The sequence below is a fragment of the Schistocerca cancellata genome, chromosome 3 (assembly GCF_023864275.1).
Source record: "Schistocerca cancellata isolate TAMUIC-IGC-003103 chromosome 3, iqSchCanc2.1, whole genome shotgun sequence".
In the NCBI taxonomy this organism is placed as follows: Eukaryota; Metazoa; Arthropoda; class Insecta; order Orthoptera; family Acrididae; genus Schistocerca; species Schistocerca cancellata.
The window spans coordinates 956812186-956840174 of record NC_064628.1 but is presented as its reverse complement, the minus strand read 5'-3'; the positions used below and the strand labels follow the sequence as shown (position 1 = coordinate 956840174).

Sequence of the window (27989 nt, the reverse complement as noted above, 5' to 3'; positions counted from 1 at the left end):
GAAGGGAGTGAGATGGGGTTGTAGCCTATCCCTGATGTTATTCCATCTGTATATAGAGCAAGCAATAAAGGAAACAAAAGAAAAGTTCGGAGTAGGAATTAAAATCCATGGAGAAGAAATAAAAACTTTGAGGTTCGCCGATGATATTGTAATTCTTTCAGAGACAACAAAGGACTTGGAAGAGCAGTTGATCGGAACAGACAGTGTATTGAAAGGAGTATATAAGATGAACATCAACAAAAGCAAAACTAGGATAATGGAATGTAGTCTAATTAAGTCGGGTGATGCTGAGGGAATTAGATTAGGAAATGAGACACTTAAAGGAGTAAAGGAGTTTTCCTATTTGGGGAGCAAAATGACTGATGAGGGTTGAAGTAGAGAGGATATAAAATGTAAACTGGCGTTGGCGAGGAAAGCATTTCTGAAGAAGAAAAATTTGGTGACATCGAGTGTAGATTTAAGTGTCAGGAAGTTGTTTCTGAAAGTATTTGTATGGAGTGTAGCCATGTATGGAAGTGAAACTTGGACAATAAATAGTTTGGACAAGAAGAGAATAGAAGCTTTCTAAATGTGGTGCTACAGAAGAATGCTGAAGATTAGATGGGTAGATCACATAACTAATGAGGAGGTATTGAACAGAATTGGGGAGAAGAGAAGTTTGTGGCACAACTTGACCAGAAGAAGGGATCGGTTGGTAGGACATGTTCTGAGGCATCAAGGGATCACCAATGTAGTATTGGAGGGCAGCGTGGAGAGGGAGACCAAGAGATGAATACACTAAGCAGATTCAGAAGTATGTAGGCTGCAGTAGGTACTGGGAGATGAAGAAGCTTGCACAGGATAGTGTAGCATGGAGAGCTGCATCAAACCAGTCTCAGGACTGAAGACCACAACAACAACATGTACCAGAGGAGATACTACAATTAATACAGTAATGAGAAAAATGTAAAGATGTCACTCAGAAATGAAATTATATGGTAACACAGAAGAGCTAAAGAAGAATGAGTACAGGAAAGGTGTCACATGACAGTAAAAAATCTGAAACAGTGTAAAGGTGCTGCACTCAAACTAACCACTTTAGTGAATAGAGACTAATGAGCACAATAACCAGAGATCGGATAGCGGAAGCAGAAAATATGGCACGAACATGGAAAGAAAACTTGGGGAACCTTTACAGTTGCACAGGAGAAATTAGGTCAAGAGAAAATGAGAACACAGTGCAAGACAGTAATGATAAGAGTGAAGCGATACTCCATCCGGAATTTCCAAAAGCTTTGATTGAACTTGAAAGAAAAAATACACAAGCTAGCAGAACTTTTGTGTGCAGCCTAATAACTGTAAGAGCTCATGCATGAAATTCATCTAACTGCCAGTTGCATAAGCTCTTAAAAAGAACATAATTAACACAATTCATAAGAAGACAAGAGCAAATAAATGTACAAGTTATTGCACATTCGGTCTAGCAAAATATCCATCAAAAATTTAGGAGAAGTGTGTGCACCCAAGATGCAATTTTGGCACTGCAGTTAATAACAGAGAGAAGATTTAGGAAAACGAAGGAAATGAGCGTTGCATCTGCAGATTAGTATAATGTAAGAAATTTTAATTCTAAGTCAGTATGGCAAGTCTCCATCTTTTTTGTGGTCCTTCTTGTGTATGGAAACAGGGTTGGCCTGTTAACCCGAATGTGGCAATGTTAGTGGTAAAGGGTGGTCAGATGCCCCTTCTGTCACCTGTACTTGACAGTGCTACCAGAAATACCCTTTGCTACACAACGTGAGGAGGCTTTTGGAGTGCAGATGCATAGTTATCAATAATCTAAAAAATTTCAACAACTTGAAATACTTAAAAGCTATTTTACAAAAACTTCCACGGTGGCAAAGATAACAATAATCATTGCACATGAAACAAAACACAGCAACCTGTTTGAGGCAAAGGCATTTCAACTCGAGTGACTGGCAGGTGTGACACTCACCCACAGTCTCCTCGTACACATCTATCGGCTGATCCAGCAGAGACACAGCAGAAGTCACTCTCTCAGCAGGAGCAGCTGTAGATGGAGGTGCAAGGTCTAGCAAGAGTGGAGAATCACCAGGCCCCAGGCCCCCTCCAGGGTCACACAGGGAGGGCAGCTGTACTCCGGTAGAGCTGCCGCCCAAGCCGGTGCTCACTGGTGTCGTCGGCTCATCCGTCAGTTTGGAATAGTTGAACTGTTTCTGCTGGTTTCGACCTGTAATATGACACGGAAATGGTGTAGACCGAGGTCTGAAGTGTGCTTAGGACAAACTGAAAAGGATAACTAACATGCAGAATAAATAAAGCTGCAATGTACAATAACTACAAATAAAATGGTAGAAAGCTTATCTACATAAATCAGACTCATTTAGTAAAACACTTTTCTGCAGTACATCAACTGCCCAATAAGTAACCTATTCAGCATTCACACATTACTACCAGTTTACTTATTTGTTGTGAGGGTGCAGTACGATCTCAATTAACCATCAGTTTCCACAGAAAATTTTGAACACCTAACACATGTACAAGGAGTGTAATATCGTCAATGTTAATCTGAAGCAGTTAGATCCACCTAAGGAAATATTAATGCTCTTTGTTGCTAAACATAAGTAAATTTATAATTTGTGTACAAGTCTGTTAATCAGTGGAGCACCAGGAATTCAGCCTAGATAAGGAAGTCACTGCTGACACAAAGTATGTCCACAGCTGCCCATCGGGATATGAAATCTGTGAGGGAAAGAACTGACTCATTATCATTATATTAATGGTTGCAAAAATTGTGGCTACTGTAATTAACCAATGTTCACATATTCTCAATATTAGATATGACTTACTCTTTACATTAGCATAAGCTTTTGACAAAGCACGTTGCTGATACCACTGAAACTTCAAGAAATATAAAATGCATGTCAATCTAAAAAACTGAAGAATTATCCTGTGATTAATATGTAATCCAATTATAAATTGTACAGATTTAAAACATCTCAATCAAGAATAAAATCTGGCACTCCATGAGGCATTTTAAGATTTGTTAACAAAGCCTGAGCATACAGAATAGGTTTCAATATGTACGAGTGGCTCAAGTCTTCGTAACAGATCTTACTGTGTTGTTCTCGATGGCAAGTGTTCATCTGACACAAGGGTGTCATCAGGAGTGCCCCAGGGAAATGTGAAAGGAGTTCTCCTATTCTCATATACATAAATGATGTGACAGATCGAGTGAGGAGAAATCTGCAACAGTTTGCTGATGACACTACAGCACGCAAGAAAGTGTTGTTGTTGTTGTTGTTGTTGTGGTGGTGGTGTGGCTATGGCATGATACAGAACGACTAAGACAGAAATTCTATTTGGTGTGATGAATGGCAGCTTGCTCTAAATGTAGAAAATGTGAGTTAATGCAGACGAGTAGAAACAATAATCCCATAATGTTCCAATACTGTAGCAATGGTGCTGCTGCTTGACAAATTCATATCAATTAAATATCTACATACATTGTTGCAAAGTGATATGAAATGGAAGGAGCACATAAGAACCACAGTAGTAAAGGCAAATGGTCACTTTGGTTTATCAGGAGTGTTTTAGTAAAATATAGCTCATCTACAGAGGAGACCACATACAGAACACATGTGGCTCATTCTTGTGTACTGCTTGAGTGTTTGGGATCCCCATCAGGTAAGACGCTGAAGCATTTCAGAGACAGTTTGCTTGAATTGTTATCAGTGGATTCAACCATCATGCATTATCAAAGTGGGAAAATGGAAGGGGGGGGGGGGGGAGTCAACTTTCTTTTCACAAAACGCTAGTGAGAAAATTTAGGGAACAGGCATTTGCAGCCGATTGCAGAGCGATTCTACTGCCACTAATTTACATCTTGTGTGAGGATAATAAAGACTAGAGAAATCAGAGCTCATTCGGAGGCATATTGACAGTTGTCTTTCCCTCACCCCATTTGCAACTGGAACATAAAAGGAAATGACTAGTAGTGGTACATCCAGCATACAGTGGCTTGTGTGGAACATATGTAGATGTAGATGTATTACATGTGAGCATTAAAAATAAAATGGAAACATACGTAACTTATCTGACATCTACGTCTGACATGTACAACCATTTACTAACACAATAGCTGATAAACCCGACACTGTCCAGGTACTCATTATAAATAAGATAAAAAACAAACAGAGAGAGAGAGAGAGAGATATTTCTTGTGTCATAAAGAAAAAAATCATTTCCATGTATTTGTGAAAATGCCCTTGAAATTATGAAACACATAGGAAGAAATATGCATAATGTACAAACATATAAATACAGTATCCAAATTAAGAAAAATAGTATGCAAAGTACAAATTATCTATAAAGGAAAATCCAGGATGGTATAATGACAATGTAAGTATCCATAAAGTTTATTAAATCAGAACTTGATTACAAACAATATTTTTAGTTATATGTCCATGCAGTTGGTCGCAGCTGCTTTGGCGTGTCTACAACAAGGATACTGTAAATGTCTTTATGCCAATATCTCTTTGTAGCTCTATAGACTGTTTTCACCTAAAGCCATTTGCACTCTGCAGTCAAAAGCTGCCAAAAGTGCTGCCAGGTGTCAGAGATATCCTTAAACTGACTGAACAGTAGGACTGTCTTGGCAGTAAAGAATAAATACTGTATATTAATACTTCATGCATGATGTGGCATTATTTTTCATGCATCTCAGTGTTTATGACATCTTATCTCCTGATATACGTGTCATAGTGACATAATTTTGTAGGTACATTCAGTAGCATATGTGTATACTGTCTGAAAAATGTGTTGTAAATAGAGTCAGCAGCAAAGAAGTAATAAATTTAAATACTGTGCACAATGTTGCAGTTTTTCACACATCTCAGTGTTTATGACATAATACCTCTTGAACTATGTGTGATACCATGATATAGTTTTGTATGTGGATTCAGTGGCATATGTGAACTGCATGTGTGGAATTAATTGCGAATAGAGGTAGTAGCACAGAAGTAATAAATTCAAATATCATGCATTATGTGGCAGTTTTTCAAGCAACTCAATGCTTATGGCACCATATCTCCTGAACTATGATAGGCAGCTGGATCTTAACCACACAGTGATCATTGCCTGATGGAGAGCTACGAGGGCAGTTCAATAAGTAATGCAACACATTTTTTTTCTCGGCCAATTTTGGTTGAAAAAACCGGAAATTTCTTATGGAATATTTTCAAACATTCCGGCTTCGTCTCGTATAGTTTCATTGACTTCCGACAGGTAGCAGCGCTGTACGGAGCTGTTAAAATGGCGTCTGTAACGGATGTGCGTTGCAAACAATGGGCAGTGATCGAGTTTCTTTTGGCGGAAAACCAGGGCATCTCAGATATTCATAGGCGCTTGCAGAATGTCTACGGTGATCTGGCAGTGGACAAAAGCACGGTGAGTCGTTGGGCAAAGCGTGTGTCATCATCGCCGCAAGGTCAAGCAAGACTGTCTGATCTCCCGCGTGCGGGCCGGCCGTGCACAGCTGTGACTCCTGCAATGGCGGAGTGTGCGAACACACTCGTTCGAGATGATCGACGGATCACCATCAAACAACTCAGTGCTCAACTTGACATCTCTGTTGGTAGTGCTGTCACAATTGTTCACCAGTTGGGATATTCAAAGGTTTGTTCCCACTGGGTCCCTCGTTGTCTAACCGAACACCATAAAGAGCAAAGGAGAACCATTTGTGCGGAATTGCTTGCTCGTCATGTGGCTGAGGGTGACAATTTCTTGTCAAAGATTGTTACAGGCGATGAAACATGGGTTCATCACTTCGAACCTGAAACAAAACGGCAATCAATGGAGTGGCGCCACACCCACTCCCCTACCAAGAAAAAGTTTAAAGCCATACCCTCAGCCGGTAAAGTCATGGTTACAGTCTTCTGGGACGCTGAAGGGGTTATTCTGTTCGATGTCCTTCCCCATGGTCAAACGATCAACTCTGAAGTGTATTGTGCTACTCTTCAGAAATTGAAGAAACGACTTCAGCGTGTTCATAGGCACAAAAATCTGAACGAACTTCTCCTTCTTCATGACAACGCAAGACCTCACACAAGTCTTCGCACCCGAGAGGAGCTCACAAAACTTCAGTGGACTGTTCTTCCTCATGCACCCTACAGCCCCGATCTCGCACCGTCGGATTTCCATATGTTTGGCCCAATGAAGGACGCAATCCGTGGGAGGCACTACGCGGATGATGAAGAAGTTATTGATGCAGTACGACGTTGGCTCCGACATTGACCAGTGGAATGGTACCGTGCAGGCATACAGGCCCTCATTTCAAGGTGACGTAAGGCCGTAGCATTGAATGGAGATTATGTTGAAAAATAGTGTTGTGTAGCTAAAAGATTGGGGAATAACCTGGTGTGTTTCAATGCTGAATAAAACAACCCCTGTTTCAGAAAAAAAAATGTGTTGCATTACTTATTGAACTGCCCTCGTATTTGTGCGCTAAGTTTAGTTCAAATCGGACAAGTGGTATGAGTCATCCATTATGTAAACATCCACACAACTTCATCATCATCATCATCATCATCATCATCATCATCAACAACAACAACAACAACAACAATCATCAGACACTCACTGCTGGACAACCCATGTTCCATTTAGTTGCCTAACTGCATATGTTCCCCAACATTCACTTTCATTATAATCAATCTATTTGTTTGTTTTCCTGCGCCTCCTAGTAATTTCCAACTTGTATCTCTTCATTAATCACAGGGTAAATCTTAGTTATTTTACTGTTTTTGAGATTCAAAGTCAATGTAACACATATACTGTAAACTTCCTCTGACAAATCAAAAGCTCGGTTTTGAAATCCTCAATTTAGTTTAATACATGTACTACACAGCAATTTTATTCCTTTCGTTTCTTTCTTTCACTGTATATCCAGCCAGTGTCTGAAACTGTTCTACACATAAAAACTCAACTGTTATTGTTTTCCATTTGACATTTTGGTTATCGATGCTACTATACGGGGAAATGCCGTTGTTTAATTTTGTTTCCAAACATCTTAAAAAGTACTGGTGTCCGGAGATACTGGTCACGTGTGTATGAGCTGTTGTGTGAATATGTGAGAGCTATACTTCTGAAAAAGGACCTTGTCCGAAAGATTCAAAATGTTTCTAGTATTTTCTTCATTGTGCCTGCCTGAAACTCAGGTCTTCCTCCGGGAGATGAGCATCAACCTGACCTTTCCACAATACTGTTACTTTTTTTTATTTTTCGAGTTGTAACTGTAGCTTTAGTGCTACATAAGCAAAAGTTACTAGAATGATTTCTTTGCTCCTGTCATATCACTGTAGCAGGAAATGTAAAAGGATGTTTTTTATGATTTTTCGAGATTTTAACATCATATGGAACCACTACTTACCCTGCTGACAAAGTTTATTTCTAAGTGTGAGAAGTATACTTTCTTTGGGAAATTTATAAAGCAGTTCTTATGTATCTTAATAACAGACCCACCACACTTGCAATAAAAACTTTCAGGACAGTTTTGACACCACCACCTAACCACTGTTTTAAGTAAATGCAATGCAATGTAAGAAAGTGAGATTACATTATTACAAAATGAACAGCTATCAATAAAGAATAGCCAACGAACTTTTAACTGTAGTTACAATATATACTAACCAATGTAGTCACTGTCACCAAAATTTCGATTATTAAATGAAATAGTGTATGAAGTATTACCGTGTTGATTGTGAAAAAATGTCAGCTGGTACAGGTCTTTTATAATCATATTAGTATGCAGCACACTAGAAACCACAAGGGGGGGGGGGGGGGGGGGGGAAGAGAGAGAAAGAGAGAAAGAGAGAGAGAGAGAGAGAGAGAGAGAGAGAGAGAGAGAGAAAAGACTTAAAAGAATTCTTTCATTGTTGGCCAGATAATGTACTAGCAAACCTGGCAATGCTTTGCAAGTGCCAAGTAGGAATGGTAACCGAATATACATCCTAAACTCCTTCACCTCCTTCGCCACCTTCTCTCTACCAATCTCCTTCTCCCTCTCTTTGTGCCCCACTGCTGCCTCCTCCTCCTCCTCCTCCTCCGGCCCTCTCTCTGTGCATTATTGCTTCTCTCTCTGTATGTCCATCCCCTACCCCTCCCTTTGTCCTATTGCCCCTCTTCTGACAATGAGTCTCATTTACTGTTATTGGAAACTAAACCCTGACTGGGAACTGAAGTTGCTTAAAATGAAGGTGAATCAGTAGGTATCACTGCTATAAGGATACAACAGATACCTCTCGAACTGCTGGATAGAAACTTTGGTGACTGTATTACACATAGTTTTAATCTGTGGATGGGTATAAAGTCTGACACAACGGACACCATTTTTTTTTTTTTTTTAATACAGAAGCCATAAATATCAACATTTTGAGGGTGGTACCAACATCATCCGCAATTAGGCATGGAAATAATTCGATGAAAAAAGTAAAAAAATACACGCCAAGAGGGAATCAAGCCCCAGGTTCCCACTTCATGCTTTGACTATCCGAGCACACTTACTGGTCAATCCAAAGTCTCAACTTTCACACGCTAGCATCCTTGTCCATTTACTTCATTTGCTTGAAGTAAATGGAAAAGGACACTACTTCATAGTCATTGATTAGCTGACAATTTGGATCAGCTAGAACACATGCTATGACAACAACATGGTTAAAGTGACCACTTGTGTAAAGTGGGAAATCCAGGTTCTAGTCATGGTCTAACACAAATTTTCAACTTTTTGCCACTGAATTACCTTAAAGCACGATTACGGATGTCGCAACCTTCAAATATTAATTATAAAGTTTTGGGTGACTTAATTTATGAAGTACTATTCTAATCATAAGCCAATGGTGGTAAATACAACAGTTTTGTTTTCTATAAAGCATACAGCAAAGAAGAAAACAAAACATCACATTGTTGTGTACACAATTTTCATCTGAAAATATGTGCAAGAAGATAGAATATACATGGGAGAAACATGTTGTCTAATGGTTTTCATACCCTCCTATCATAGTTAAAATTCAATCCCGAGAAAGCGATTGAAACTGTACACTGTCATTTAAAACAACATATAGCCTTTGTTCATCTAAATGTTTGCTAGACATGTGAAAATCTGAATTTTTTGAGGTTTTCACTAACAACACTTCCCCTTTATATATTACACATATAGTATAATACGCATTAAAATATATAGCCTATGTCAATCCAAGTGCTCATTAGAGTATTGTGTAAAAATGTGAAGAAAAGTGCCCAGAGACAGTGGGCGAGAGTGTGTGTGTGTGTGTGTGTGTGTGTGTGTGTGTGTGAGGATGGGTTTATTCTGAAGGACTTTGTGCAACAGATTTGAAATTCCTGATGTTCTTTTCATTGTCTGTGACTCAACACCTCCACTCCCTGGCAAGGAGCAATCCTCCTTCCCATAATGTTGTAATTATTCCATTCTGGCCTTTCCGTTGTTTGAAAATAAAAAAGTAATATGCTACCCTAATCTTCTGTCTGCCATTCGGCCTGTGGGCCACAGTGCAGATGTTTGTCTTCCACAAGCCTCACGTGTTTTTGGTGACAATATTCTGGATATCTGCAATGATAGTAAATCTGGTGCAGACAACCCAAGCTCATGCGTTTCACTGCACTGTGGACAATTTAGCAGTCAAGCTGTCTCCACAAATCATGCTAAATGGCTTGACTAGGTAGTCCTAATGAACAAAATGACTGAATTCCTTGGTTCTAGACTCAAAGCAAAGAACTTGGTGCAACCAAAAAATCTGTAATGTACATATGCGAAGAGAGCAAACACTTTCTAAGTGTTTCAAAGAAGATCTCTGAGACTGCAGACGTGTGTGCATGTTGCGTTTACATGTGTGTGTGTGTGTGTGTGTGTGTGTGTGTGTGTGTGTGTGTGTGTGCGCGCGCGCGTGTGTGTGTGTGTGTGTGTGTGTGTGTCTACTGCTGACAAAGGCCTTAATGGCCGAAAGCTTTAATTGTGTGAATCTTTTTGTTGTGCCTGTCACGACTCAGCACCTCCGCTATATGATGAGTAGCAACTTTCCTTGTCTGGTATTGTCTCAAAGAAGAAGCTGATTTAAAGTACTGCTCAGATATTTTGCCTTCATTTAAAGAACGCATCAAGAAACAATAAGATATCATAATTTCCAAAAACTGGTTTACTGAACTAATGCCACACGACCAGAAAAATGTAGGACACAGAGTATGATCGTGGTATTACAAGAAAACCGAGGAGCCGCCAGCACCAGCCACAGGGGGCCAAAATTCTGAAGATGGCTTTAACATAAGCTGAAACCAGTAAATAAACAAATATTATTGCAATTTTGACTGTTGATTTTAACCTAAATATATAGGAAAGTCTCTTAAAAAATGTCTTTTGCTTTTCAAAGTGGAAAGAATTGGTAAGGAGTATTCTTTTTCCTTCCATTAAGTTGTTATTCCAGCTGGTAAATGCTGCAAGACTTGGCTGAGAGAAAACAACTTATATCAGTGTAAACCTTTGCACAACTACAGCTACAGAGACTTCCTGTAAGTGACTTCCCTTACTTCTGCACCTTCACGATATCATCAAACATCTCACTTGGATCCAACTTGGGTGTGTTAACATCAGTCCACATACGTCTCAGTCAGTGAAACATCTGTACATTTTTTTCCATTTGTCTTTAAGGAAATCACCAAGTATTTGGGAGGAAGGAAATTCAAATCCATATCTGGCTATCCAGATTCACGTTTTTCACAGTTTCCCTAAATTGTTTCTATTGCAATTGGTGGAGTAATACAGGGAAAAAATAAAATAGTTCAACACAGTCTGTCAGGTTGCAGCATTCCAGGCAGCTTAATGTGAAATAGTCTCTTTGTCGTGCCTGTATGCTACTCAACATGTCATCACATATACCTGGTTTAGTTAGCTTCTGTTATGACATTGTATGTATACTAACCTCCTTAGCTGTGTGCTTCCCTTCTGCTACTAATGTTTTGACTTAGATATGTTTACCAGTTTTAGGTCTGAAGTACACGTTTACCAGTTTTGGGTCTGAAGTACAGGACCAAGTCAAATTTAGTGTCAGACACAGTGCTTTTCTGCAATCTGAACACTTCGTGCACTTCATATAAGGAAATTTTTCAACCAACACTCAGGTGCAAATAACTTTACGACTTACGTTTCTGAGAACCTTTTGGCAGCACTTAAATGTTATCGATCTTCCCTGCTTCCATTTGTATTTCGTGAGGCTGCTCAAGTGCAACTCAAATGATTCCTCAGTTTCCATCATCTCACGCTGTGCTTTAGTCTGGACTGAAGTTGGTACAGTGGTTAACAATATACCATCTCTGGCCTCCATCTAATACATTCCTCTTCATTTTTGTCTTCCCCTGTACTCATTACATGTGGGTCATTCTCACCCTGGAACTGAATGACCTGCCCTTCCTATGTAACCCTCCGCAGCCTCCTTCCTAATGAAGGAACCAGTATCTTTATCTACATCTACTTCACATACATAGTCCACAAGCCACAATACAGTGCACGGTGCAGGGTAGCTTTTACCGCTGCTGGTCATTCCCCTTCCTGCTCCAATCATAAATGAAGTGAAGGAAAAATGACAATCTGTAAACCTATTTATATGAGCTCTAATTTCTCTTGCCTTTTCATTGCAGCCCTTAAGCAAAATGTATGTTGGAAGCAGTAGAATCATTTTGGCATCAGTCTCAAAAGCTGATTCCCTTAATTTTCTCAGCATTGTTTCAAGAAAAGAATGCCGTTTTCCCTCCAAGGATTTCCATTTAAGTTCACAAAGCATTTCCATAGCACTCGTGTGTTGATCAAACCAACTGGTCCATATCTAGCAAAATGCTCACGAATTGCTTCAAGTCATCCTTTAATCTCATCCACTGAGAATCATAAACACTCAAACAGCACACAAGAGTGGCTCGCACAGGTGTTCCGTACACTGTCTTCTGAATAGATGAGCTAAATTTTTCTGTCATTCTCTCAAACAATCCAAGTTGACCAGTCGTCTTCCCTACAGGAAATCTTATGTGCTTGTTCTATTTCATAAAGCTTTGCACTGTTAACACTAGAGATTTTATCAAAGTGACTGTGTCAAGCAGCACATCATCAATAAGCTACGCATACATTATAGAATTGTTTTTCTTACTGCTGCTCATCGTATCCATCAGATTGTTATCATTTATATAACAAGAATGGTCCTACTGAACTTCCCTGGGGCACTCCTTAGAATATCCTTGTCCCTGATGAACTCTCATCTTCCACGTTTTATTACTTACGGAATGTTCAAGCCACAAATATCGGAGAACCTATTTCGTAACATTGGACCACTGTTAGTAGTCTGCACTGGGGCACTGTGTCACATGCTTTCCACATATACAGAAATGTGGTATCTGCCTATTGCTCTTCATGAATGATTCACAGGATATTGTGCATGAAAAGGACAAATAGAGTTTCATATTAGTAATACTTCCTAAATCCATGATGATTTCTGGACCAAAGCTTTTTCCTCCTCAAGGAAATTTAAAATTAGAATATGGTCAAGAATTCTGTAGTACACCTACATTGAGAATACTGGTCTGTAATTTTGCCAGTTCATTCACTTACCTCTATTATATATATATATATATGGGAGTCGCCTACACTTTTTTCCAGTCACTTGATAACTTTGTGCTGGGTGAGAGGTACGTAAGGGATCAATGTCAAAGAGCATTCTCTGTAAATCTCAACTAGGATTCCATCCAGACCTGGCAACAAATTTGTTTTCAACTCTTTCAATTGATTCTCAATGCCAAGGATGCCTGCTTCTATGCCCTCCACATGCGAGCGTGTGTGTGCAACTTTCAGACAATGGTCTGGCTGTATGATCTTACTGTGTGAAAGATTTTATCCTTTCTTTTTCTTTTCTTTTTTTTAATGCGGAATTTGAAGCTTCAGCTTTCCTTTTGCTGTCTCCTGTTGCAGCACCAGATCGGTTGCCAAAGACTGAACAGAATCCTTCAACCCGCCTAGCTGCTTTACGTAGGAACAGAATTTTCTCGAGTTCTCAGCAAGGGATTTCACTAATCTAATCTTGGAAGTTGTTGTATGGTTTGTGCATCAATCCTTTTGTAGCCAAATGAATTTATATGAACATTGATTCTTTAGCTTTTTCATTTCTAATGGACATTATTACATTTTTGTTGTTCCTTTATTAATCTAAGTCTCACACCTGTTATCTGTGGTTCTAAATTTTGCCATGTGTTCTTATAAGTTGGCTTGAATTTTTCATTTCTTGAAACTGCCTATTTAACATCATTTCACAACATCTCGATTTTCACCTGGCATTTCACTAGTATTGGGTTATGGGCACTACCAATCAGAAGGCTTGAAATTCCTGCAGGCCTTAACTTGATTCTTGAGGGTGTTCTGCCAACATACACTACCTGACAAAAAAAGTGACCCATCAAGAAGTGGAGGAGGAAACAAAATGAAACTTCACAGATTGAGAGGGTGCCTGGTGTTACACTATTTCAAGCATTAGAAAACTGAGTAACAATTACAAAGAACTTGGCAGTATGAGCCCACTTATCAGCATTGTGATGTGTATCTCTGGCCTGAATCCTTGCAGTGATTTGCTTGGGAAGGGTGTCAAAGCCATTGCAGGCTCTACTGAGGCAAGTTGGCTAACAGCTGTTGCAACTGGTCCCCAGTATCCCAGATACTGGCCTTGGGATGCAGTTGGCATCTGAGCTGGTTCCACTCAGTCTCCTGGGAACAGACCTGAGGACCTTGCTGGCCACTGGAGTATCTCAATATCACACAAACTGTTCACACAGACACATGGCATGTGTGGATATGCTGTTAAAAATGGACTGTTAAAAACTGGCACATGGATACTGTTGCACAAGAGGTAACACACAAGGATAAAAGATGTCCATGCCATCAGAGTTCCTTCAATCGCTATCAGCCATGACCAAAAGTCATACCACACGGCTTCCCGCACCACGACATCAGGAGAAACACCTCTGCTCCTCTTAAAAACATTATAAGAATGGGATCTCTCTGCAGATCATTACCATATTCGCTGATGATGGTCATCAAAGGTAGTGCAAAACCACAAATCATACCTGAATGCAATGTGACATAATTTATTAGTGGGTCCATGCTTCACAATCGTGGCACTACTCTAAATGCAGGCGTTTCTGTAGAGGTGTTAATGGGAGCCTACATATGGGACAGTAATTACCAGCTGCTGCTTGTCTCCAAACCATAATGCAGGATAACACAGAATGTTGCAAGGAGCCCATTACTTGTTCTTGGATGGGGAGGTGAAGATGTATTAGGGTTACAGTGTGCTTGGTGCACAATAGGGGGATCCTCCCTTTTGGTGGTCTATCATGAACAATGATGAACATGTCTGCCCTCACATTTCCATGCAGTCAAACATCGGGCGACTGTCACTTCCAAAATGACAATGATGATGATGATGTGATGATGAAGAAGACAATAAAGATTATGTGTTTAAAGGGACTAAACCACTGGGTCATCAGTCCCTCCATTTCATGAGACAAATACGTAAAAAGATGGTAAAAAGCGAAAAACGTAGGGATTCGGCTGCTCCAACTATATAAGCAAGACTTGGGTACTCCAACTCTATAAGCAAGTCAAAGAGTTTGAAAAATGTTGAGACAGTAGTTGTAACATGATACGTAAAAGAAAATAGAGATAAGCCAGGCAGCATCTCGCACAAGAGGGACTAAAGGCACAACAAGGTGAGGGGAGAAGAAAGTAACCTACAGTTGCATGGGGGGATCTACCACAGCCCCCCCCCCCTCTCATCCCTGCTCTCCCACATGAAATGCAACAACATTTGGGTAGTGGACGCCTCAGCATCCGCAAGCATCTGAGGTAATGAGGTATGCATGCTGAGAGCATGCCGCAGATCGGCCAGCAGGGTACACTCGACAAGAGCATGCGCTTTCAGCAGTTGGCATCTGAGCTGCCACTTGCGTGTGTGTCTCATGTGGCCGATGTGCAGTTGGCAGTACACAATGGTATCTTTCCAAGAGACCTGGACAGATGATGCCACACCTTAGTGGATCCTTTAATTGCTCTCAACTTGTTTTGGGTGACAATAGCCTGCCATTCCAATTCCCAGAGCCTCAAAATATTGTGTTGAAGTTGGTGTTATAACAACACGTTGATCTCCTGCAGTTGCGTTTCTAGCAAAGCGGTCAGCAAGTTCATTTTCTGGAATGCCTATGTGGTTTGGTGTCCAGATGAAGGTCACTGTCTTTCCAGGGCTGTAGAGGTCTAACAGTAGGTCCTGGAGATTGGTAACCAAAAGATTTTTGGGATGGAACGGGGATATGCTTTTTGAGCAACTCATGGAATCGCTACAGATCAGAAAGTTTGCTAAGGCTGGGGATCTGCAAAGCCTGAGATATGGCAACCAATCCTGCAGTGTATACACTGCAGAGAGACCCTCTCGTGTCCCCTTGCACGGGCTATAGCATAACTGACCCTGTCGTTGACTTTCAAACCATCCATGTAGCTGCATACCAAGTTAGAATGATTGTGGGGGATCAAACAAAACAGATGTCTGAGAAGGGTAGGATCAGCATCCTTGTTGGGACAACGAAAGAGGTCCATCTGTATCACAGGACAGGATACAGATCATGGGGAAATCGAGAGGTATCTCTAGGAACACAGGCTATAGGAGGTCATTGAAGGTTCTTCAGTAGAGTACTGAGTCGGATTCCAGCTGGTCTATCCAGGTTTGGGCGATGTACAGTCAAATGATGGTTGTTGAATAGAGTTGAGTGACATGCGAGAGTAGGAATCTGACAGATTGTGACTGCAAATTTCCCAGAAGCTGCTGTCATCTGACCCACATCGGTGGGACGCCAACTTCCATCAGGAGGCTGTCAACAGGGCTTGTGCAGGAGGCCCCAGTTGCCAGTGCAAGCCAGTGTGGTGAACAAGGTCCAGCAAACTTAGTATAAATGGTGCTACTGGACCATAGGCAACACGTCCATAGTCCACGCGAGATAAAACCAACGCTGTGCAGAATCTCAGAAGAACTATGCTATCCATGCTCCATGAGGAGTTACTAAGACAACAGAGAGCATTTAGCTTCTTATGCAAATTACCCTGAGCCTGCAGACATATGGCACCCAAGTTAGCTTGTTGTCAAATAAAACACCTAATAATTGAAAAATTTCAACAACTTTAAGTAAGCACAACTCTGACTTTGCAGGAGAAAATTAATAGCTGTGATTCACAGTCAAGTCATGTACTCTCCAGACAGGCCCCTAAAGTTAGTGCTCAGCAGTGCGCAGTGATGCAGAGGCGTAGTACAGGCAAAGACCATCCACACACAGTGACAGAGAGACTGTGGGGCACACTCCATTTACGATACCACCGATGGTGATAGCGAACGGCATTATGATCAGAACCGATCCCTGATGGACTCCAGTTTCCAGTACATACTGGCTGTTGAGAGTCGATCCGATCCAGGCCACAAAAAGCTGAAGAGAGAGGAAATTCTGGATAAAAATGGGTAAACTATCTCAGAAACCGTGTTCATGCAGTGCAGACAGGGTCAATGTGGAGGCCGGCCGTGTGGCATCGCCCGCTCTGCCTGTGAGTGGACATGTGGCTGCTCCTTCAGCAAGGTCCGTGCAGGCACACGGGGGGAGGGGTTTATTAGTTATTGGGAGCTCCAACGTTAGGCGGGTGATGGAGCCCCTTAGGGAAATAGCGGGAAGGTCAGGGAAGAAGGCCAGTGTTCACTCTGTCTGCTTGCCGGGGGGGGGGTCTCATCCGAGATGTGGAGGTGGCCCTACCGGCGGCGATAGAGAGCACTGGGTGCACCCGACTGCAAATTGTTGCTCATGTAGGAACCAATGACTCCTGCCGTCTGGGTCAGAGGTCATCCTCAGTTCGTACAGGCAGTTGGCGGAATTGGTGAAGTCGGAAAGCCTCGCTCGTGGGGTGAAATCAGAGCTAACTATTTGTAGTATCGTTCCCAGAACCGATCGCGGTCCTCTGGTTTGGAGCCGAGTGGAAGGCTTAAACCAGAGGCTCAGACGATTCTGCGGAGATCTGGGGTGCAAATTTCTCGACCTCCGCTATCGGGTGGAGAAATGTAGGGTCCCCCTGAATAGGTCAGGTGTGCACTACACGCCGGAAGTGGCTACAAGGGTAGTGGAGTACGTGTGGAGGGCACATGGGGGTTTTTTAGGTTAGAGAATCCCCTCCCTAGGCCCGACAAGATGCCTCCTGAGATGCGGCAAGGTAGGAGTAGGCAAAATGCAACAGGGAAAAACAATATTAATGTGCTAATAGTAAATTGCAGGAGCGTCCACAGAAAGGTCCCAGAACTGCTCTCATTAATAAATGGTCACAACGCCCATATAGTACTAGGGACAGAAAGTTGGCTGAAACCAGACGTAAACAGTAATGAAATCCTAAACTCAGATTGGAATGTATACCGCAGAGACAGGCTGGACAGTGAAGGGGGAGGCGTGTTTATAGCGATAAGAAGTGCAATAGTATCAAAGGAAATTGACGGAGATCCGAAATGTGAAATGATTTGGGTGAAGGTCACGGTTAAAGCAGGCTTAGACATGGTAATTGGATGTCTCTATAGGCCCCCTGGCTCAGCAGCTGTTGTGGCTGAGCACCTGAAGGGTAATTTGGAAAATATTTCGAGTAGATTTCCCCACCATGTTATAGTTCTGGGTGGAGATTTTAATTTGCCGGATATAGACTGGGAGACTCAGATGTTTATAACGGGTGGCAGGGACAAAGAATCCAGTGAATTTTTTTTAAGTGCTTTATCTGAAAACTACCTTGAGCAGTTAAACAGAGAACCGACTTGTGGCGATAACATATTAGACCTTCTGGTGACAAACAGACCCGAACTATTTGAAAAGTTAATGCAGAACAGGGAATCAGCGATCATAAAGCGGTTACGGCATTGATGATTTCAGCCGTAAATAGGAATATTAAAAAGGGTAGGAAGATTTTTCTGTTTAGAAAAAGTGACAAAGAGCAGATTTCAGAGTACCTGTTGGCTCAACACAAAAGTTTTATCTCAAGTACAGATAGTGTTGAGGATCAGTGGACAAAGTTCAAAACCGTCGTACATAATGCGTTAGATGAGTATGTGCCAAGCAAGATCGTAAGAGATGGAAAAGAGCCACCGTGGTACAACAACCGAGTTAGAAAACTGCTGCGGAAGCAAAGGGAACTTCACAGCAAACATAAACATAGCCAAAGCCTTGCAGACAAACAAAAATTACGCGAAGCGAAATGTAGTGTGAGGAGGGCTATGCGAGAGGCGTTCAATGAATTCGAAAGTAAAGTTCTATGTACTGACTTGGCAGAAAATCCTAAGAAATTTTGGTCTTATGTCAAAGCGGTAGGTGGATCAAAACAAAATGTCCAGACACTCTGTGACCAAAATGGTACTGAAACAGAGGATGACAGACTAAAGGCCGAAATACTAAATGTCTTTTTCCAAAGTTGTTTCACAGAGGAAGATTGCACTGTAGTTCCTTCTCTAGATTCTCGCACAGATGACAAAATGGTAGATATCGAAATAGACGACAGAGGGATAGAGAAACAATTAAAATCGCTCAAAAGAGGAAAGGCCTGATGGGATACCAATTCAATTTTACACAGAGTACGCGAAGGAACTTGCCCCCATTCTTGCAGTGGTGTACCAAAGGTCTCTAGAAGAGCGTAGCGTTCCAAAGGATTGGAAAAGGGCACAGGTCATCCCCGTTTTCAAGAAGGGACGTCGAACAGATGTGCAGAACTATAGACCTATATCTCTAACGTCGATCAGTTGTAGAATTTTGGAACACGTATTGTGTTCGAGTATAATGACCTTTCTGGAGGCTAGAAATCTACTCTGTAGGAACCAGCATGGGTTTCGAAACAGACGGTCATGTGAAACCCAGCTCGCGCTATTCGTCCACGAGACTCAGAGGGCCATAGACACGGGTTCACAGGTAGATGCCGTGTTTCTTGACTTCCGCAAGGCGTTCGATACAGTTCCCCACAGTCGTTTAATGTACAAAGTAAGAGCATATGGACTATCAGACCAATTGTGTGATTGGATTGAGGAGTTCCTAGATAACAGGACGCAGCATGTCATTCTCAATGGAGAGAAGTCTTCCGAAGTAAGAGTGATTTCAGGTGTGCCGCAGGGGAGTGTCATAGGACCGTTGCTATTCACAATATACATAAATGACCTGGTGGATGACATCGGAAGTTCACTGAGGCTTTTTGCAGATGATGCTGTGGTGTATCGAGAGGTTGTAACGATGGAAAATTGTACTGAAATGCAGGAGGATCTGCAGCGAATTGACGCATGGTGCAGGGAATGGCAATTGAATCTCAATGTAGACAAGTGTAATGTGCTGCGAATACACAGAAAGATAGATCCTTTATCATTTAGCTACAAAATAGCAGGTCAGCAACTGGAAGCAGTTAATACCATAAATTATCTGGGAGTACGCATTAGGAGTGATTTAAAATGGAATGATCATATAATGTTGATCGTCGGTAAAGCAGATGCCAGACTGAGATTCATTGGAAGAATCCTAAGGAAATGCAATCCGAAAACAAAGGAAGTAGGTTACAGTACACTTGTTCGCCCACTGCTTGAATACTGCTCAGCAGTGTGGGATCCGTACCAGATAGGGTTGATAGAAGATATACAGAAGATCCAACGGAGAGCAGCGTGCTTCGTTACAGGATCATTTAGTAATCGCGAAAGCGTTACGGAGATGATAGATAAACTCCAGTGGAAGACTCTGCAGGAGAGACGCTCAGTAGCTCGGTATGGGCTTTGTCAAAGTTTCGAGAACATACCTTCACCGAAGAGTCAAGCAGTATATTGCTCCCTCCTACGTATATCTCGCGAAGAGACCATGAGGATAAAATCAAGGAGATTAGAGCCCACACAGAGGCATACCGACAATCCTTCTTTCCACGGACAATACGAGACTGGAATAGAAGGGAGAACCGATAGAGGTACTCAAGGTACCCTCCGCCACACACCGTCAGGTGGCTTGCGGAGTATGGATGTAGATGTAGATGTAGATGTGCTGTCACCAGGTGGCATTGTATACCTTCTGTAGGGCGAAGAACACAGCAATCACATGTCAGCAATGTGCAAAAGCACTGGGCACTGCACATTCCAAACAACACATGTGATCTGTGATGAACTGGAAAGCCTGAAAGCCACTTGGGAATCATGACATATGGCCTCTGGCTTCAATAAAGACAGTGACTGACCATACGTTTGAATGGCTTACAACAGCTTGTGCATCAGAGAGATTGGCTGGTAGTTATTTCAAATATATGAGTTCTTTCCCAGTTTCAGGACAGAAATAATAACACCTTCCTGCCATTGAGAGGGAAATTCTCCTTCCCACCGAATATGATTAAAAAGCACGAGGATATACATCATGCTGTCGACAAAAAGATGTTTGAGCATTTGGTTCTGGATTTTGTTGGGTCTAGAGGCCGTAATTCGGCACACTGACAAAGCACTGCAGAGTTCCCATTCACTAAAAGGGAATTTGTATGATAGAGAGCCATGTACATGGAAGCATAGTGGGTGGCACTCACTCAATAAGGTGTTACTGGATGAAGAAATAAGGATGGTAATTAGTGCAAGCAGACATTTCACCTAAGTGTGCCGCAAAACATTCAGCAAGTACCATGGAATCAGTTCAGATGACACCATTGACAAGGATGTCAGGGACCACCGTGGGTGGTATATTCTTGCATCACATGTATGCTTCAGGTAGTATATTCCTGATTTCTGATACAGATCAATTTTTCCTATTGTTTTTGTGAAGTATTTCTGAACTGAGTTGTTGGTTTGGTGTGTTATTTTTATGCCTTGTTTTTTGAAAATATTGGATATTCTGTGAGGGTATTTGTGGTTGTATGTCACTGTGTACCATCTTTTATTTTCTGTTTCTTTCACACTTTGCGTTGTTTCTCTCCTTGTATTTTGCGTATTTATTTGTGTGTGATTTTGTCCTTGTGTTAGTGGCAGATGGGTGTTTTCTGTTTCTTGATTTTCTTGTTCAGCTTTGTTACCAAGTTTTCTTTGTATCCATTGTTTGTGACTGTGTGTGATTTTGTCCTTGTGTTAGTGACAGATGGGTGTTTTCTGTTTCTTGATTTTCTTGTTCAGCTTTGTTACCAAGTTCTCTTTGTATCCATTGTTTGTGACTATTTGTATTATAGTGTTCATTACTTTTTTGTAATTGCCTGTATCTAATGGTACTGTGTTAAGTCTGTGGAGCACGTACCTAAGTGCAACCTGCTTTTAAGAATTGGGGTGTTGTGATGTCTCATGTATACTTGTGTCTGCTGTTGTCGGTTTCTGGTATATGGCAAATGTGTGTTGGTAGTTTTGAATCTATATGGTGATGTTCAAGAAATTTAACTGTTTATTTTGCTCTTTCTCTAATGTAAAATGTATCTTATCATAAACAGAATTTATGTCTGTGTGTAAGTGGTCAATTTTGTTGTTTGGTTCATCTATCACACAAAAGATATAATCCGTTTATCTAATCCAGTATAGAACGTTGTACCTATTTGGCACTATTTTGTTAAAATATAATCTGTTCTACATGGTTCATAAATATGTTTGCTATGGTTCCAGACACTGGAGATCCGATTGCTAATTCTTCACTTTGTAAATATAATTCATTGTTGAACTGAAAATAATTCTGTTCTTTTGTTCTTTGGAGCCTGCAGAGAAACACTACGTAAAACTCATAAACGAATCACTAGAAATCCTCCATATTACGCAAAAGAGAACATTGTTGAACATCCTTGACAAACAGAGATATATTCACAAGCATACAGCAACCCAACAAATTTACTGAACGAACAAACTGACCTAAAGCACAAAAAGTATACAGAAAACTTTATTCACATTATATATCAGGAAAACGGGTAAAAAAAAATAACAACATCAGTGACCATAATCATCATGATCATGGTCATCATCATCATCGTCATCAGGATTTCCTTCCAGCGAGCTGGGTAGGAGTTTTGTGAACAATATGCCTCCATTGGTTTATGTCCTGGTATAGCTTTTCCCTCTCCACTACATCCCATGTTATTCCTGTCCTCTTGAGATCTTCCTTAACTTGGTCTGCCCATCTCTTTCTAGACTGCCCAATTGGTCTTTTTCCTGGTACCTCCATCTCCAAATACTGACGTGGAGTTCGAGTTGTGTGCATTCGCTTCACATGATCGAACCACTTCAATCTCAAAGCATTCATTCTCTCCTCTGCAGTCAATGTCACCTGCAGGTCTCTCCTTACATAATCATTCCCGACTCTGTCTCTCCTAGTTTTTTGTAGAGCTTATCTAAGGAACTTCATTTCACATGCTTGTATTTGACTTTCTTCTCTCTTATTTATGACACAGGCCTCTAGACTAGACATCATGAGATAAGTTTTATACGTGGTCTGTTTGGCTCTACTTCCTTGTCCTGGATTAGATTTTGTACTTGGTGGAAGAAGCTAGATCCTTATGTTATTCTGTTTAAGACTTCTAGTTTGGAACTTCCATTGCATGATATGATGCTACCTAGATAATTGAAGCTTTTCATACATTCAACCTTCTCCCCCTCCAGTATGATGTGACAAGGTATGGTGTCCTGCTCATCTTCATTGCCACTGTCTTGTTCCTACTCACAGTTAACTTGAATTTTTTAAATTGTGTGTTCCAGTAATCTAGTCTCCTCTGAACCAACCTCCATTTCCACCTCTCCCCAAATGGCGATGTCATCAGCAAAAACAAAAGCGTTGAGATCTTCATTTTCTTCTTCCTTGATTTCTTTCATGACTGTGTCCATAAATGTAATGAAGAGTAAATGGGAGAGTGAACTGCCTTGTTGAACACCACTCTTTGTCTTAAACCATTTTGATCTTCCATCTCCTACTTGTGCACTGCTCTCACAACCATCATACAGCATCTGGACTTTTTTAATTAATGAATCAGGAACATTGTTTTCTCAAGCATTTCCATATTTTATCCCTTGGTACATTGTCATATGCTTTTTCCAAATCCACGAATACTACTATCAAGTCCTTTTGTTTTTCCCAATATTTCTCCATTAACTGACGGAGGGAGAAAATGATATCTTTTGTTCCCCTATTACTTCTGAACCCATGCTGTTGTTCCTCTAATTGGTGTTCTAGAATTTTCCGCAATTTTTTTTTTTATGACCTTTTCCATTATCTTAAGGCATTGTGATAACAATGTGATTCCTTGGTAGTTCATGAATTTCTTTCTACTACATTTCTTGAACAATGGTATTATAATTCCTTTTTTCCATTCATCCAGCACTTGGTGTTCTCTTTCCATATCACCCCCAGCACCCAGTGTCACCACTGTATTCCATGGCTTCCTGTGGCTTTAATCATATCAGCTGTCAGCCCATCTACTCCAACTGCCCTCCCACTTTTCATCTGTTTCAGGGAATTCTCAGTTTCTAATGAAGAGACTGGATCCTGCTCTTCCTCTAATTCAATGACTTCAGTGTCACTGTCTTGTGCACCTTCCCCATTCAGTAAGATTTCAAAATAATTCATCATCTCTTCTCTGATACCAACCATGTCCCTGATAATATCCCCATCCTCTGTATCAATTGCTTTTATGTCTTCTCTATCAGATCTTTTACTTTTCAATAACCCATATAGCAGTTTTTGATTCCCTTTGCTATCCTGTTCTAGTTTCTGGGTGAATATTTCCCAGCTCTTCCACTTTTCTTCTTCCACAATTCACTTTGCTTGGAGTTTCTTTTGTCAGTATTCCTACTTCAGTGTTGTCACGTTGTGTTCATCTTTTGGTGTCAGGCCCTGGTTCCAATTTCTTTTTTCAAACTCCATGTTTTCCTTTGCCATATTACATTTTTAATTGCATCTTTTACTCTATCATTCCACCAAATGGTTTCTTTGTCTTTCACTTTACCCTTTGTTTTGCCGCATATCTGCACGGCACTGTTAACTATTGATGCTTTAAAAAGGTTCCACTCTTCCTCTACTCTATCCCTTTCAGTTTTTGGCAATTTTTATGCCACTAGATTTATAATTTATACTATGATTTATAATTTATACTATTTATACTATTTATAATTTACACTATGTAAACATGTAACATCGCTGACCCACTGTTCCAACTGTTAGAAAAGTAGCATATCAAGTAACATCTGAAATACATCTCCACTCTATAGCTGAGAGAAAGTAATAATTCCAAAACAGACAGGACATGACAGCAACGGTGTTACGTGTAAGGTAAAACACGTAATGATATATTAAATTTTCAGATCATAGTTACAACCAATATATTAAGACCATCGTTTATCTATGTATTTACAGGCACCTGATGTTGGCAACTTGCCGAAATGGGCTCATTGTGAATGAGATAAAATATAAACAACTTAAATATAGCAGTGAAGCCAGCTATTATTCATAAATAATTATGTTATGTTATTAGCTCTAGAAGCCTGACTGTTTCTTTGATGTATTCATCTGGGAGTGTACTGTGTCTCTTAAGATTCTGTTCTATAATGTTTATTGTTTCAGTTATTGGTATATTGGAATACATATTCTCTACATCAAATGATAGGAGCGTGGCTGTGTCTGGAACTTGTATCTTTTATGTACTGAATCAATTGGTGTTTCTTATAGTCCCTGTCTTCTTGTAATTTGTAGTTTTCTGATAAGATGGATCTTGCAAGTGGGTAAGTGGGAGCGTTTCTATACTTCACAACAGCTCTGACAGGGAGACCTTTCTTGTGTAGCCTTGGTTGGCATCGGATGGAAGGTGCACTGAGATTTGTTTGGATCAGTTTTCCTTTTTCATTGTTTTCTACTGTATGTTCAATGTCTTTCAGAGTGTTTCTCAGATTCATTTGGAATCTGTTTGTTAGGTCCAATTTTAAATTTATAATTTTATTTTTTGTGGTGAACTCTTGTGTCTTACTGATGTATTACTCTTTATCCCCGAGAGCCACTGTGTTTCCTTTATCTGCCTTTGTGATGATGATGATGATGATGATGATGATGATGTTTTCCTGTAGTTTCTTTCTAAGTTTTGTCAGTGTTATAGAATCTGTATTGTTTCAGTTTCTTCTGTTTTCTTTCATCTCTGTCATTATGTTTTTGATGTCATTACTGACTAGCTCTCTCATCAGACTAATGTTTACCTCATTTATTTCATTTCTGTTTTCCTGTGTGAGATTGCTTTCTGATTCAACAATGAGGTGTTCTATGTAATTTTCATCTAGGCACGTGCTGACATTGTGTTTGAGACCTTTTTGGGTAGTTTCATTTTTTCTGTATGCAAATTATCCCAGTGAGGTTGACCAGTCTTGGATAGAACTGGTGCTTTTTGTTATACTGGGTGTCATGTGTGGCTGTGTTGGGTGTGTGTTTAGCTTTTAAATTTGCAATCTTTCTTTTGTGATTTTTTTTTTTTTCATTTTTCTGTCACTGCATATGTATGATTTTTAATCTCGCTAACAAGATGGTAGAAAACAGCGGTATTATTCAGAACACTCATAAGATTAAGATGTGATTTATATAGTTAACAATTTAGGATTTGCTTTTTGGCATAAAGAGACTGGATTTCATTGTGTAGCCAAATTTTTTGAGCTATTTGTTTTGTTTTTTGTGCACTGGCAGATTTGTTTTTAATCTGTACATTAATATATTTAGGTATAATATTATTTGATCTGCAAGTATTGTTAAACTTTATATGTTGGGTAGTTTTATACAGATTGAGATGTATTAAGTTTTAAGAAGACTGCACAACTGTGTTCGTTACAAAAGGCTCAACTTGTGGCAGACAGGAAACTGGTTCTTCCATCATGATAACACACCTGCACACAGCCATCTCTGTTAGACAGTTTTTGCTTTAAAAAGTTATGGTTCCACTGCCACATACACCTTAATTGCCTGACCTGGCTCTGTGAGACTGTTTCTTATTTCCATGCATAAAATGGGGCACAAAAGACACTGATTTGGCAACACTGAAGAATTCAAGAAAAAAATGAAGGAGGAGCAGTTAGCCATTTCTGAAGATGAATACAAGAAATGTCTTGAACAGTGGAAGCACCGGTGGGACAAATGTATTAGTTGTAATGGTAAGTATTTTTAATGGGATAAGGTTGTTTTGTAAACAATTAGAAAATATATAACTTAAAAAGTGGTCCCCCCCCCCATACATAGCTGAAGACCATAATGCATGCCAAACCTCTATGGTAACACCATTATCCAGCAGCTGAAGACAAATGGCTGTTGTTGGGGGTTGACGAAGATTACAAACAACCTGTCAGTTGGTATCTTAAAAGTGCATCGACCATCACTGACTGCAGGAAACTTTACAAGGCATACAAGTTTCTATTTTGGGGGCATATAATGCCTAAAAATTGAACAGGGTTACTGTAATTTGTCAATACCAAATGGTGTGGTTTAATACTCTCAAGGTAAAAGCTCTCAAGACAATAAATTATTAGATGATAAAAACTAGACAATGAGAAGGAAATCAAGTGACTCAAAAAATAAACTTACGCTTTCTTCTGTCAGGCAACTTAGGCATAGGAAGGTTTCCATGTGGTGATGTATTTGCCAAACCCAAAACATCTGGTGGATCCATTGGATTACGTAAGTAGACTTCATCAATAGCTGCGGGGCTGCCCCAGGATTCTCCACATGGTGCACCGTGACCTACAGACAAGGTGTATGTGTGTGTGGTATGTGCATCACTCCTGCCAAATGTAACAGTACTTTCCTACATGTCATTTCAGAAGAAAAGGAATAATCCAAATACACTGTTTCTCATTCTAAGAATTACATAAAAAATAACTTAAATGTAACAACCACATTTCACAAGAAAGATTACACATGTTCCAGGGGCAGAAGCCGAAATGCGCTGCAGCTGCAAATTATAATAAATACAGATTGCTTCCCAAGAATTCCACTGAGCAATCAAAAGTGGACTCCTTGAATGAATGGCACAGACAAAGCAACATATGAGCGAGACAAATGGTGTTCTTCAATGTTGACCTGCCCGCATCTCGTGGTCGTGCGGTAGCGTTCTCGCTTCCCACGCCCGGGTTCCCGGGTTCGATTCCCGGCGGGGTCAGGGATTTTCTCTGCCTCGTGATGGCTGGGTGTTGTGTGCTGTCCTTAGGGTAGTTAGGTTTAAGTAGTTCTAAGTTCTAGGGGACTTATGACCACAGCAGTTGAGTCCCATAGTGCTCAGAGCCATTTGAACCATCAATGTTGACCTCCTCCTCTCTCATACCTCCATGCACACCACTGTCCACATTAAACTTACCAACTACCAACAGTACCTGCATTTCAACAGCTGCCACCCCTTCCACACCAAAAAGTCCCACCCACACAGTCTGGCCACCCAAGGATGGAGTGTCTGTAGTGATGAGAACTCTTTGCTTAGTATGTTGAAGGACTTTGAAAGGTATTCACAGGCAGGCAGTATCACCCAGACCCAGCCCACGAACAGATTTCCCGTGCTATATCCTTACACACACCCGATCCTACCACCACCCGAAGAACCAGTTACAAAGGAGCCCCCACCACCTTTCAGCACCCGATACTACCTCGACTAGAACAAATGAATCACATTCATCATCAGAGCTTTCATTATCCATTTCATGCCCAGAAATAAGGGTCATCCTACCCAAAATCCTTCCCACAACTCATAAAGTGATGTTCCATCACCCACTGAACCTACACAACATCTCAGTCCATCCCTATGCCACTCCCAATCCCAACTCTTGCCATGACCTACCCAATACACCCAACCAGCAGTTCTTATTCCAGTCCTGTCAGAGATTTATCCTACCCAATCAACAGCTGGGTCATATTTGAAA

The 27989-nt window shown here is 40.6% G+C and overlaps 1 protein-coding gene across 3 annotated transcripts in view; it reads right to left on the bottom strand.

Annotated features, from left to right (window-relative positions):
• LOC126176021 (activated Cdc42 kinase Ack) overlaps positions 1 to 27989 on the bottom strand; it is a 497712-nt gene that overhangs the window by 191524 nt on the left and 278199 nt on the right. For all 3 annotated transcript variants that reach the window (XM_049923148.1, XM_049923146.1, XM_049923147.1), the window contains exons 10-11: positions 26665 to 26820; positions 1976 to 2230 (exon numbers count right to left, since the gene is read on the bottom strand). In XM_049923148.1, the coding sequence (XP_049779105.1) occupies positions 1976 to 2230; positions 26665 to 26820 (411 nt within the window). The remainder of the gene's footprint in view (positions 1 to 1975; positions 2231 to 26664; positions 26821 to 27989) is intronic.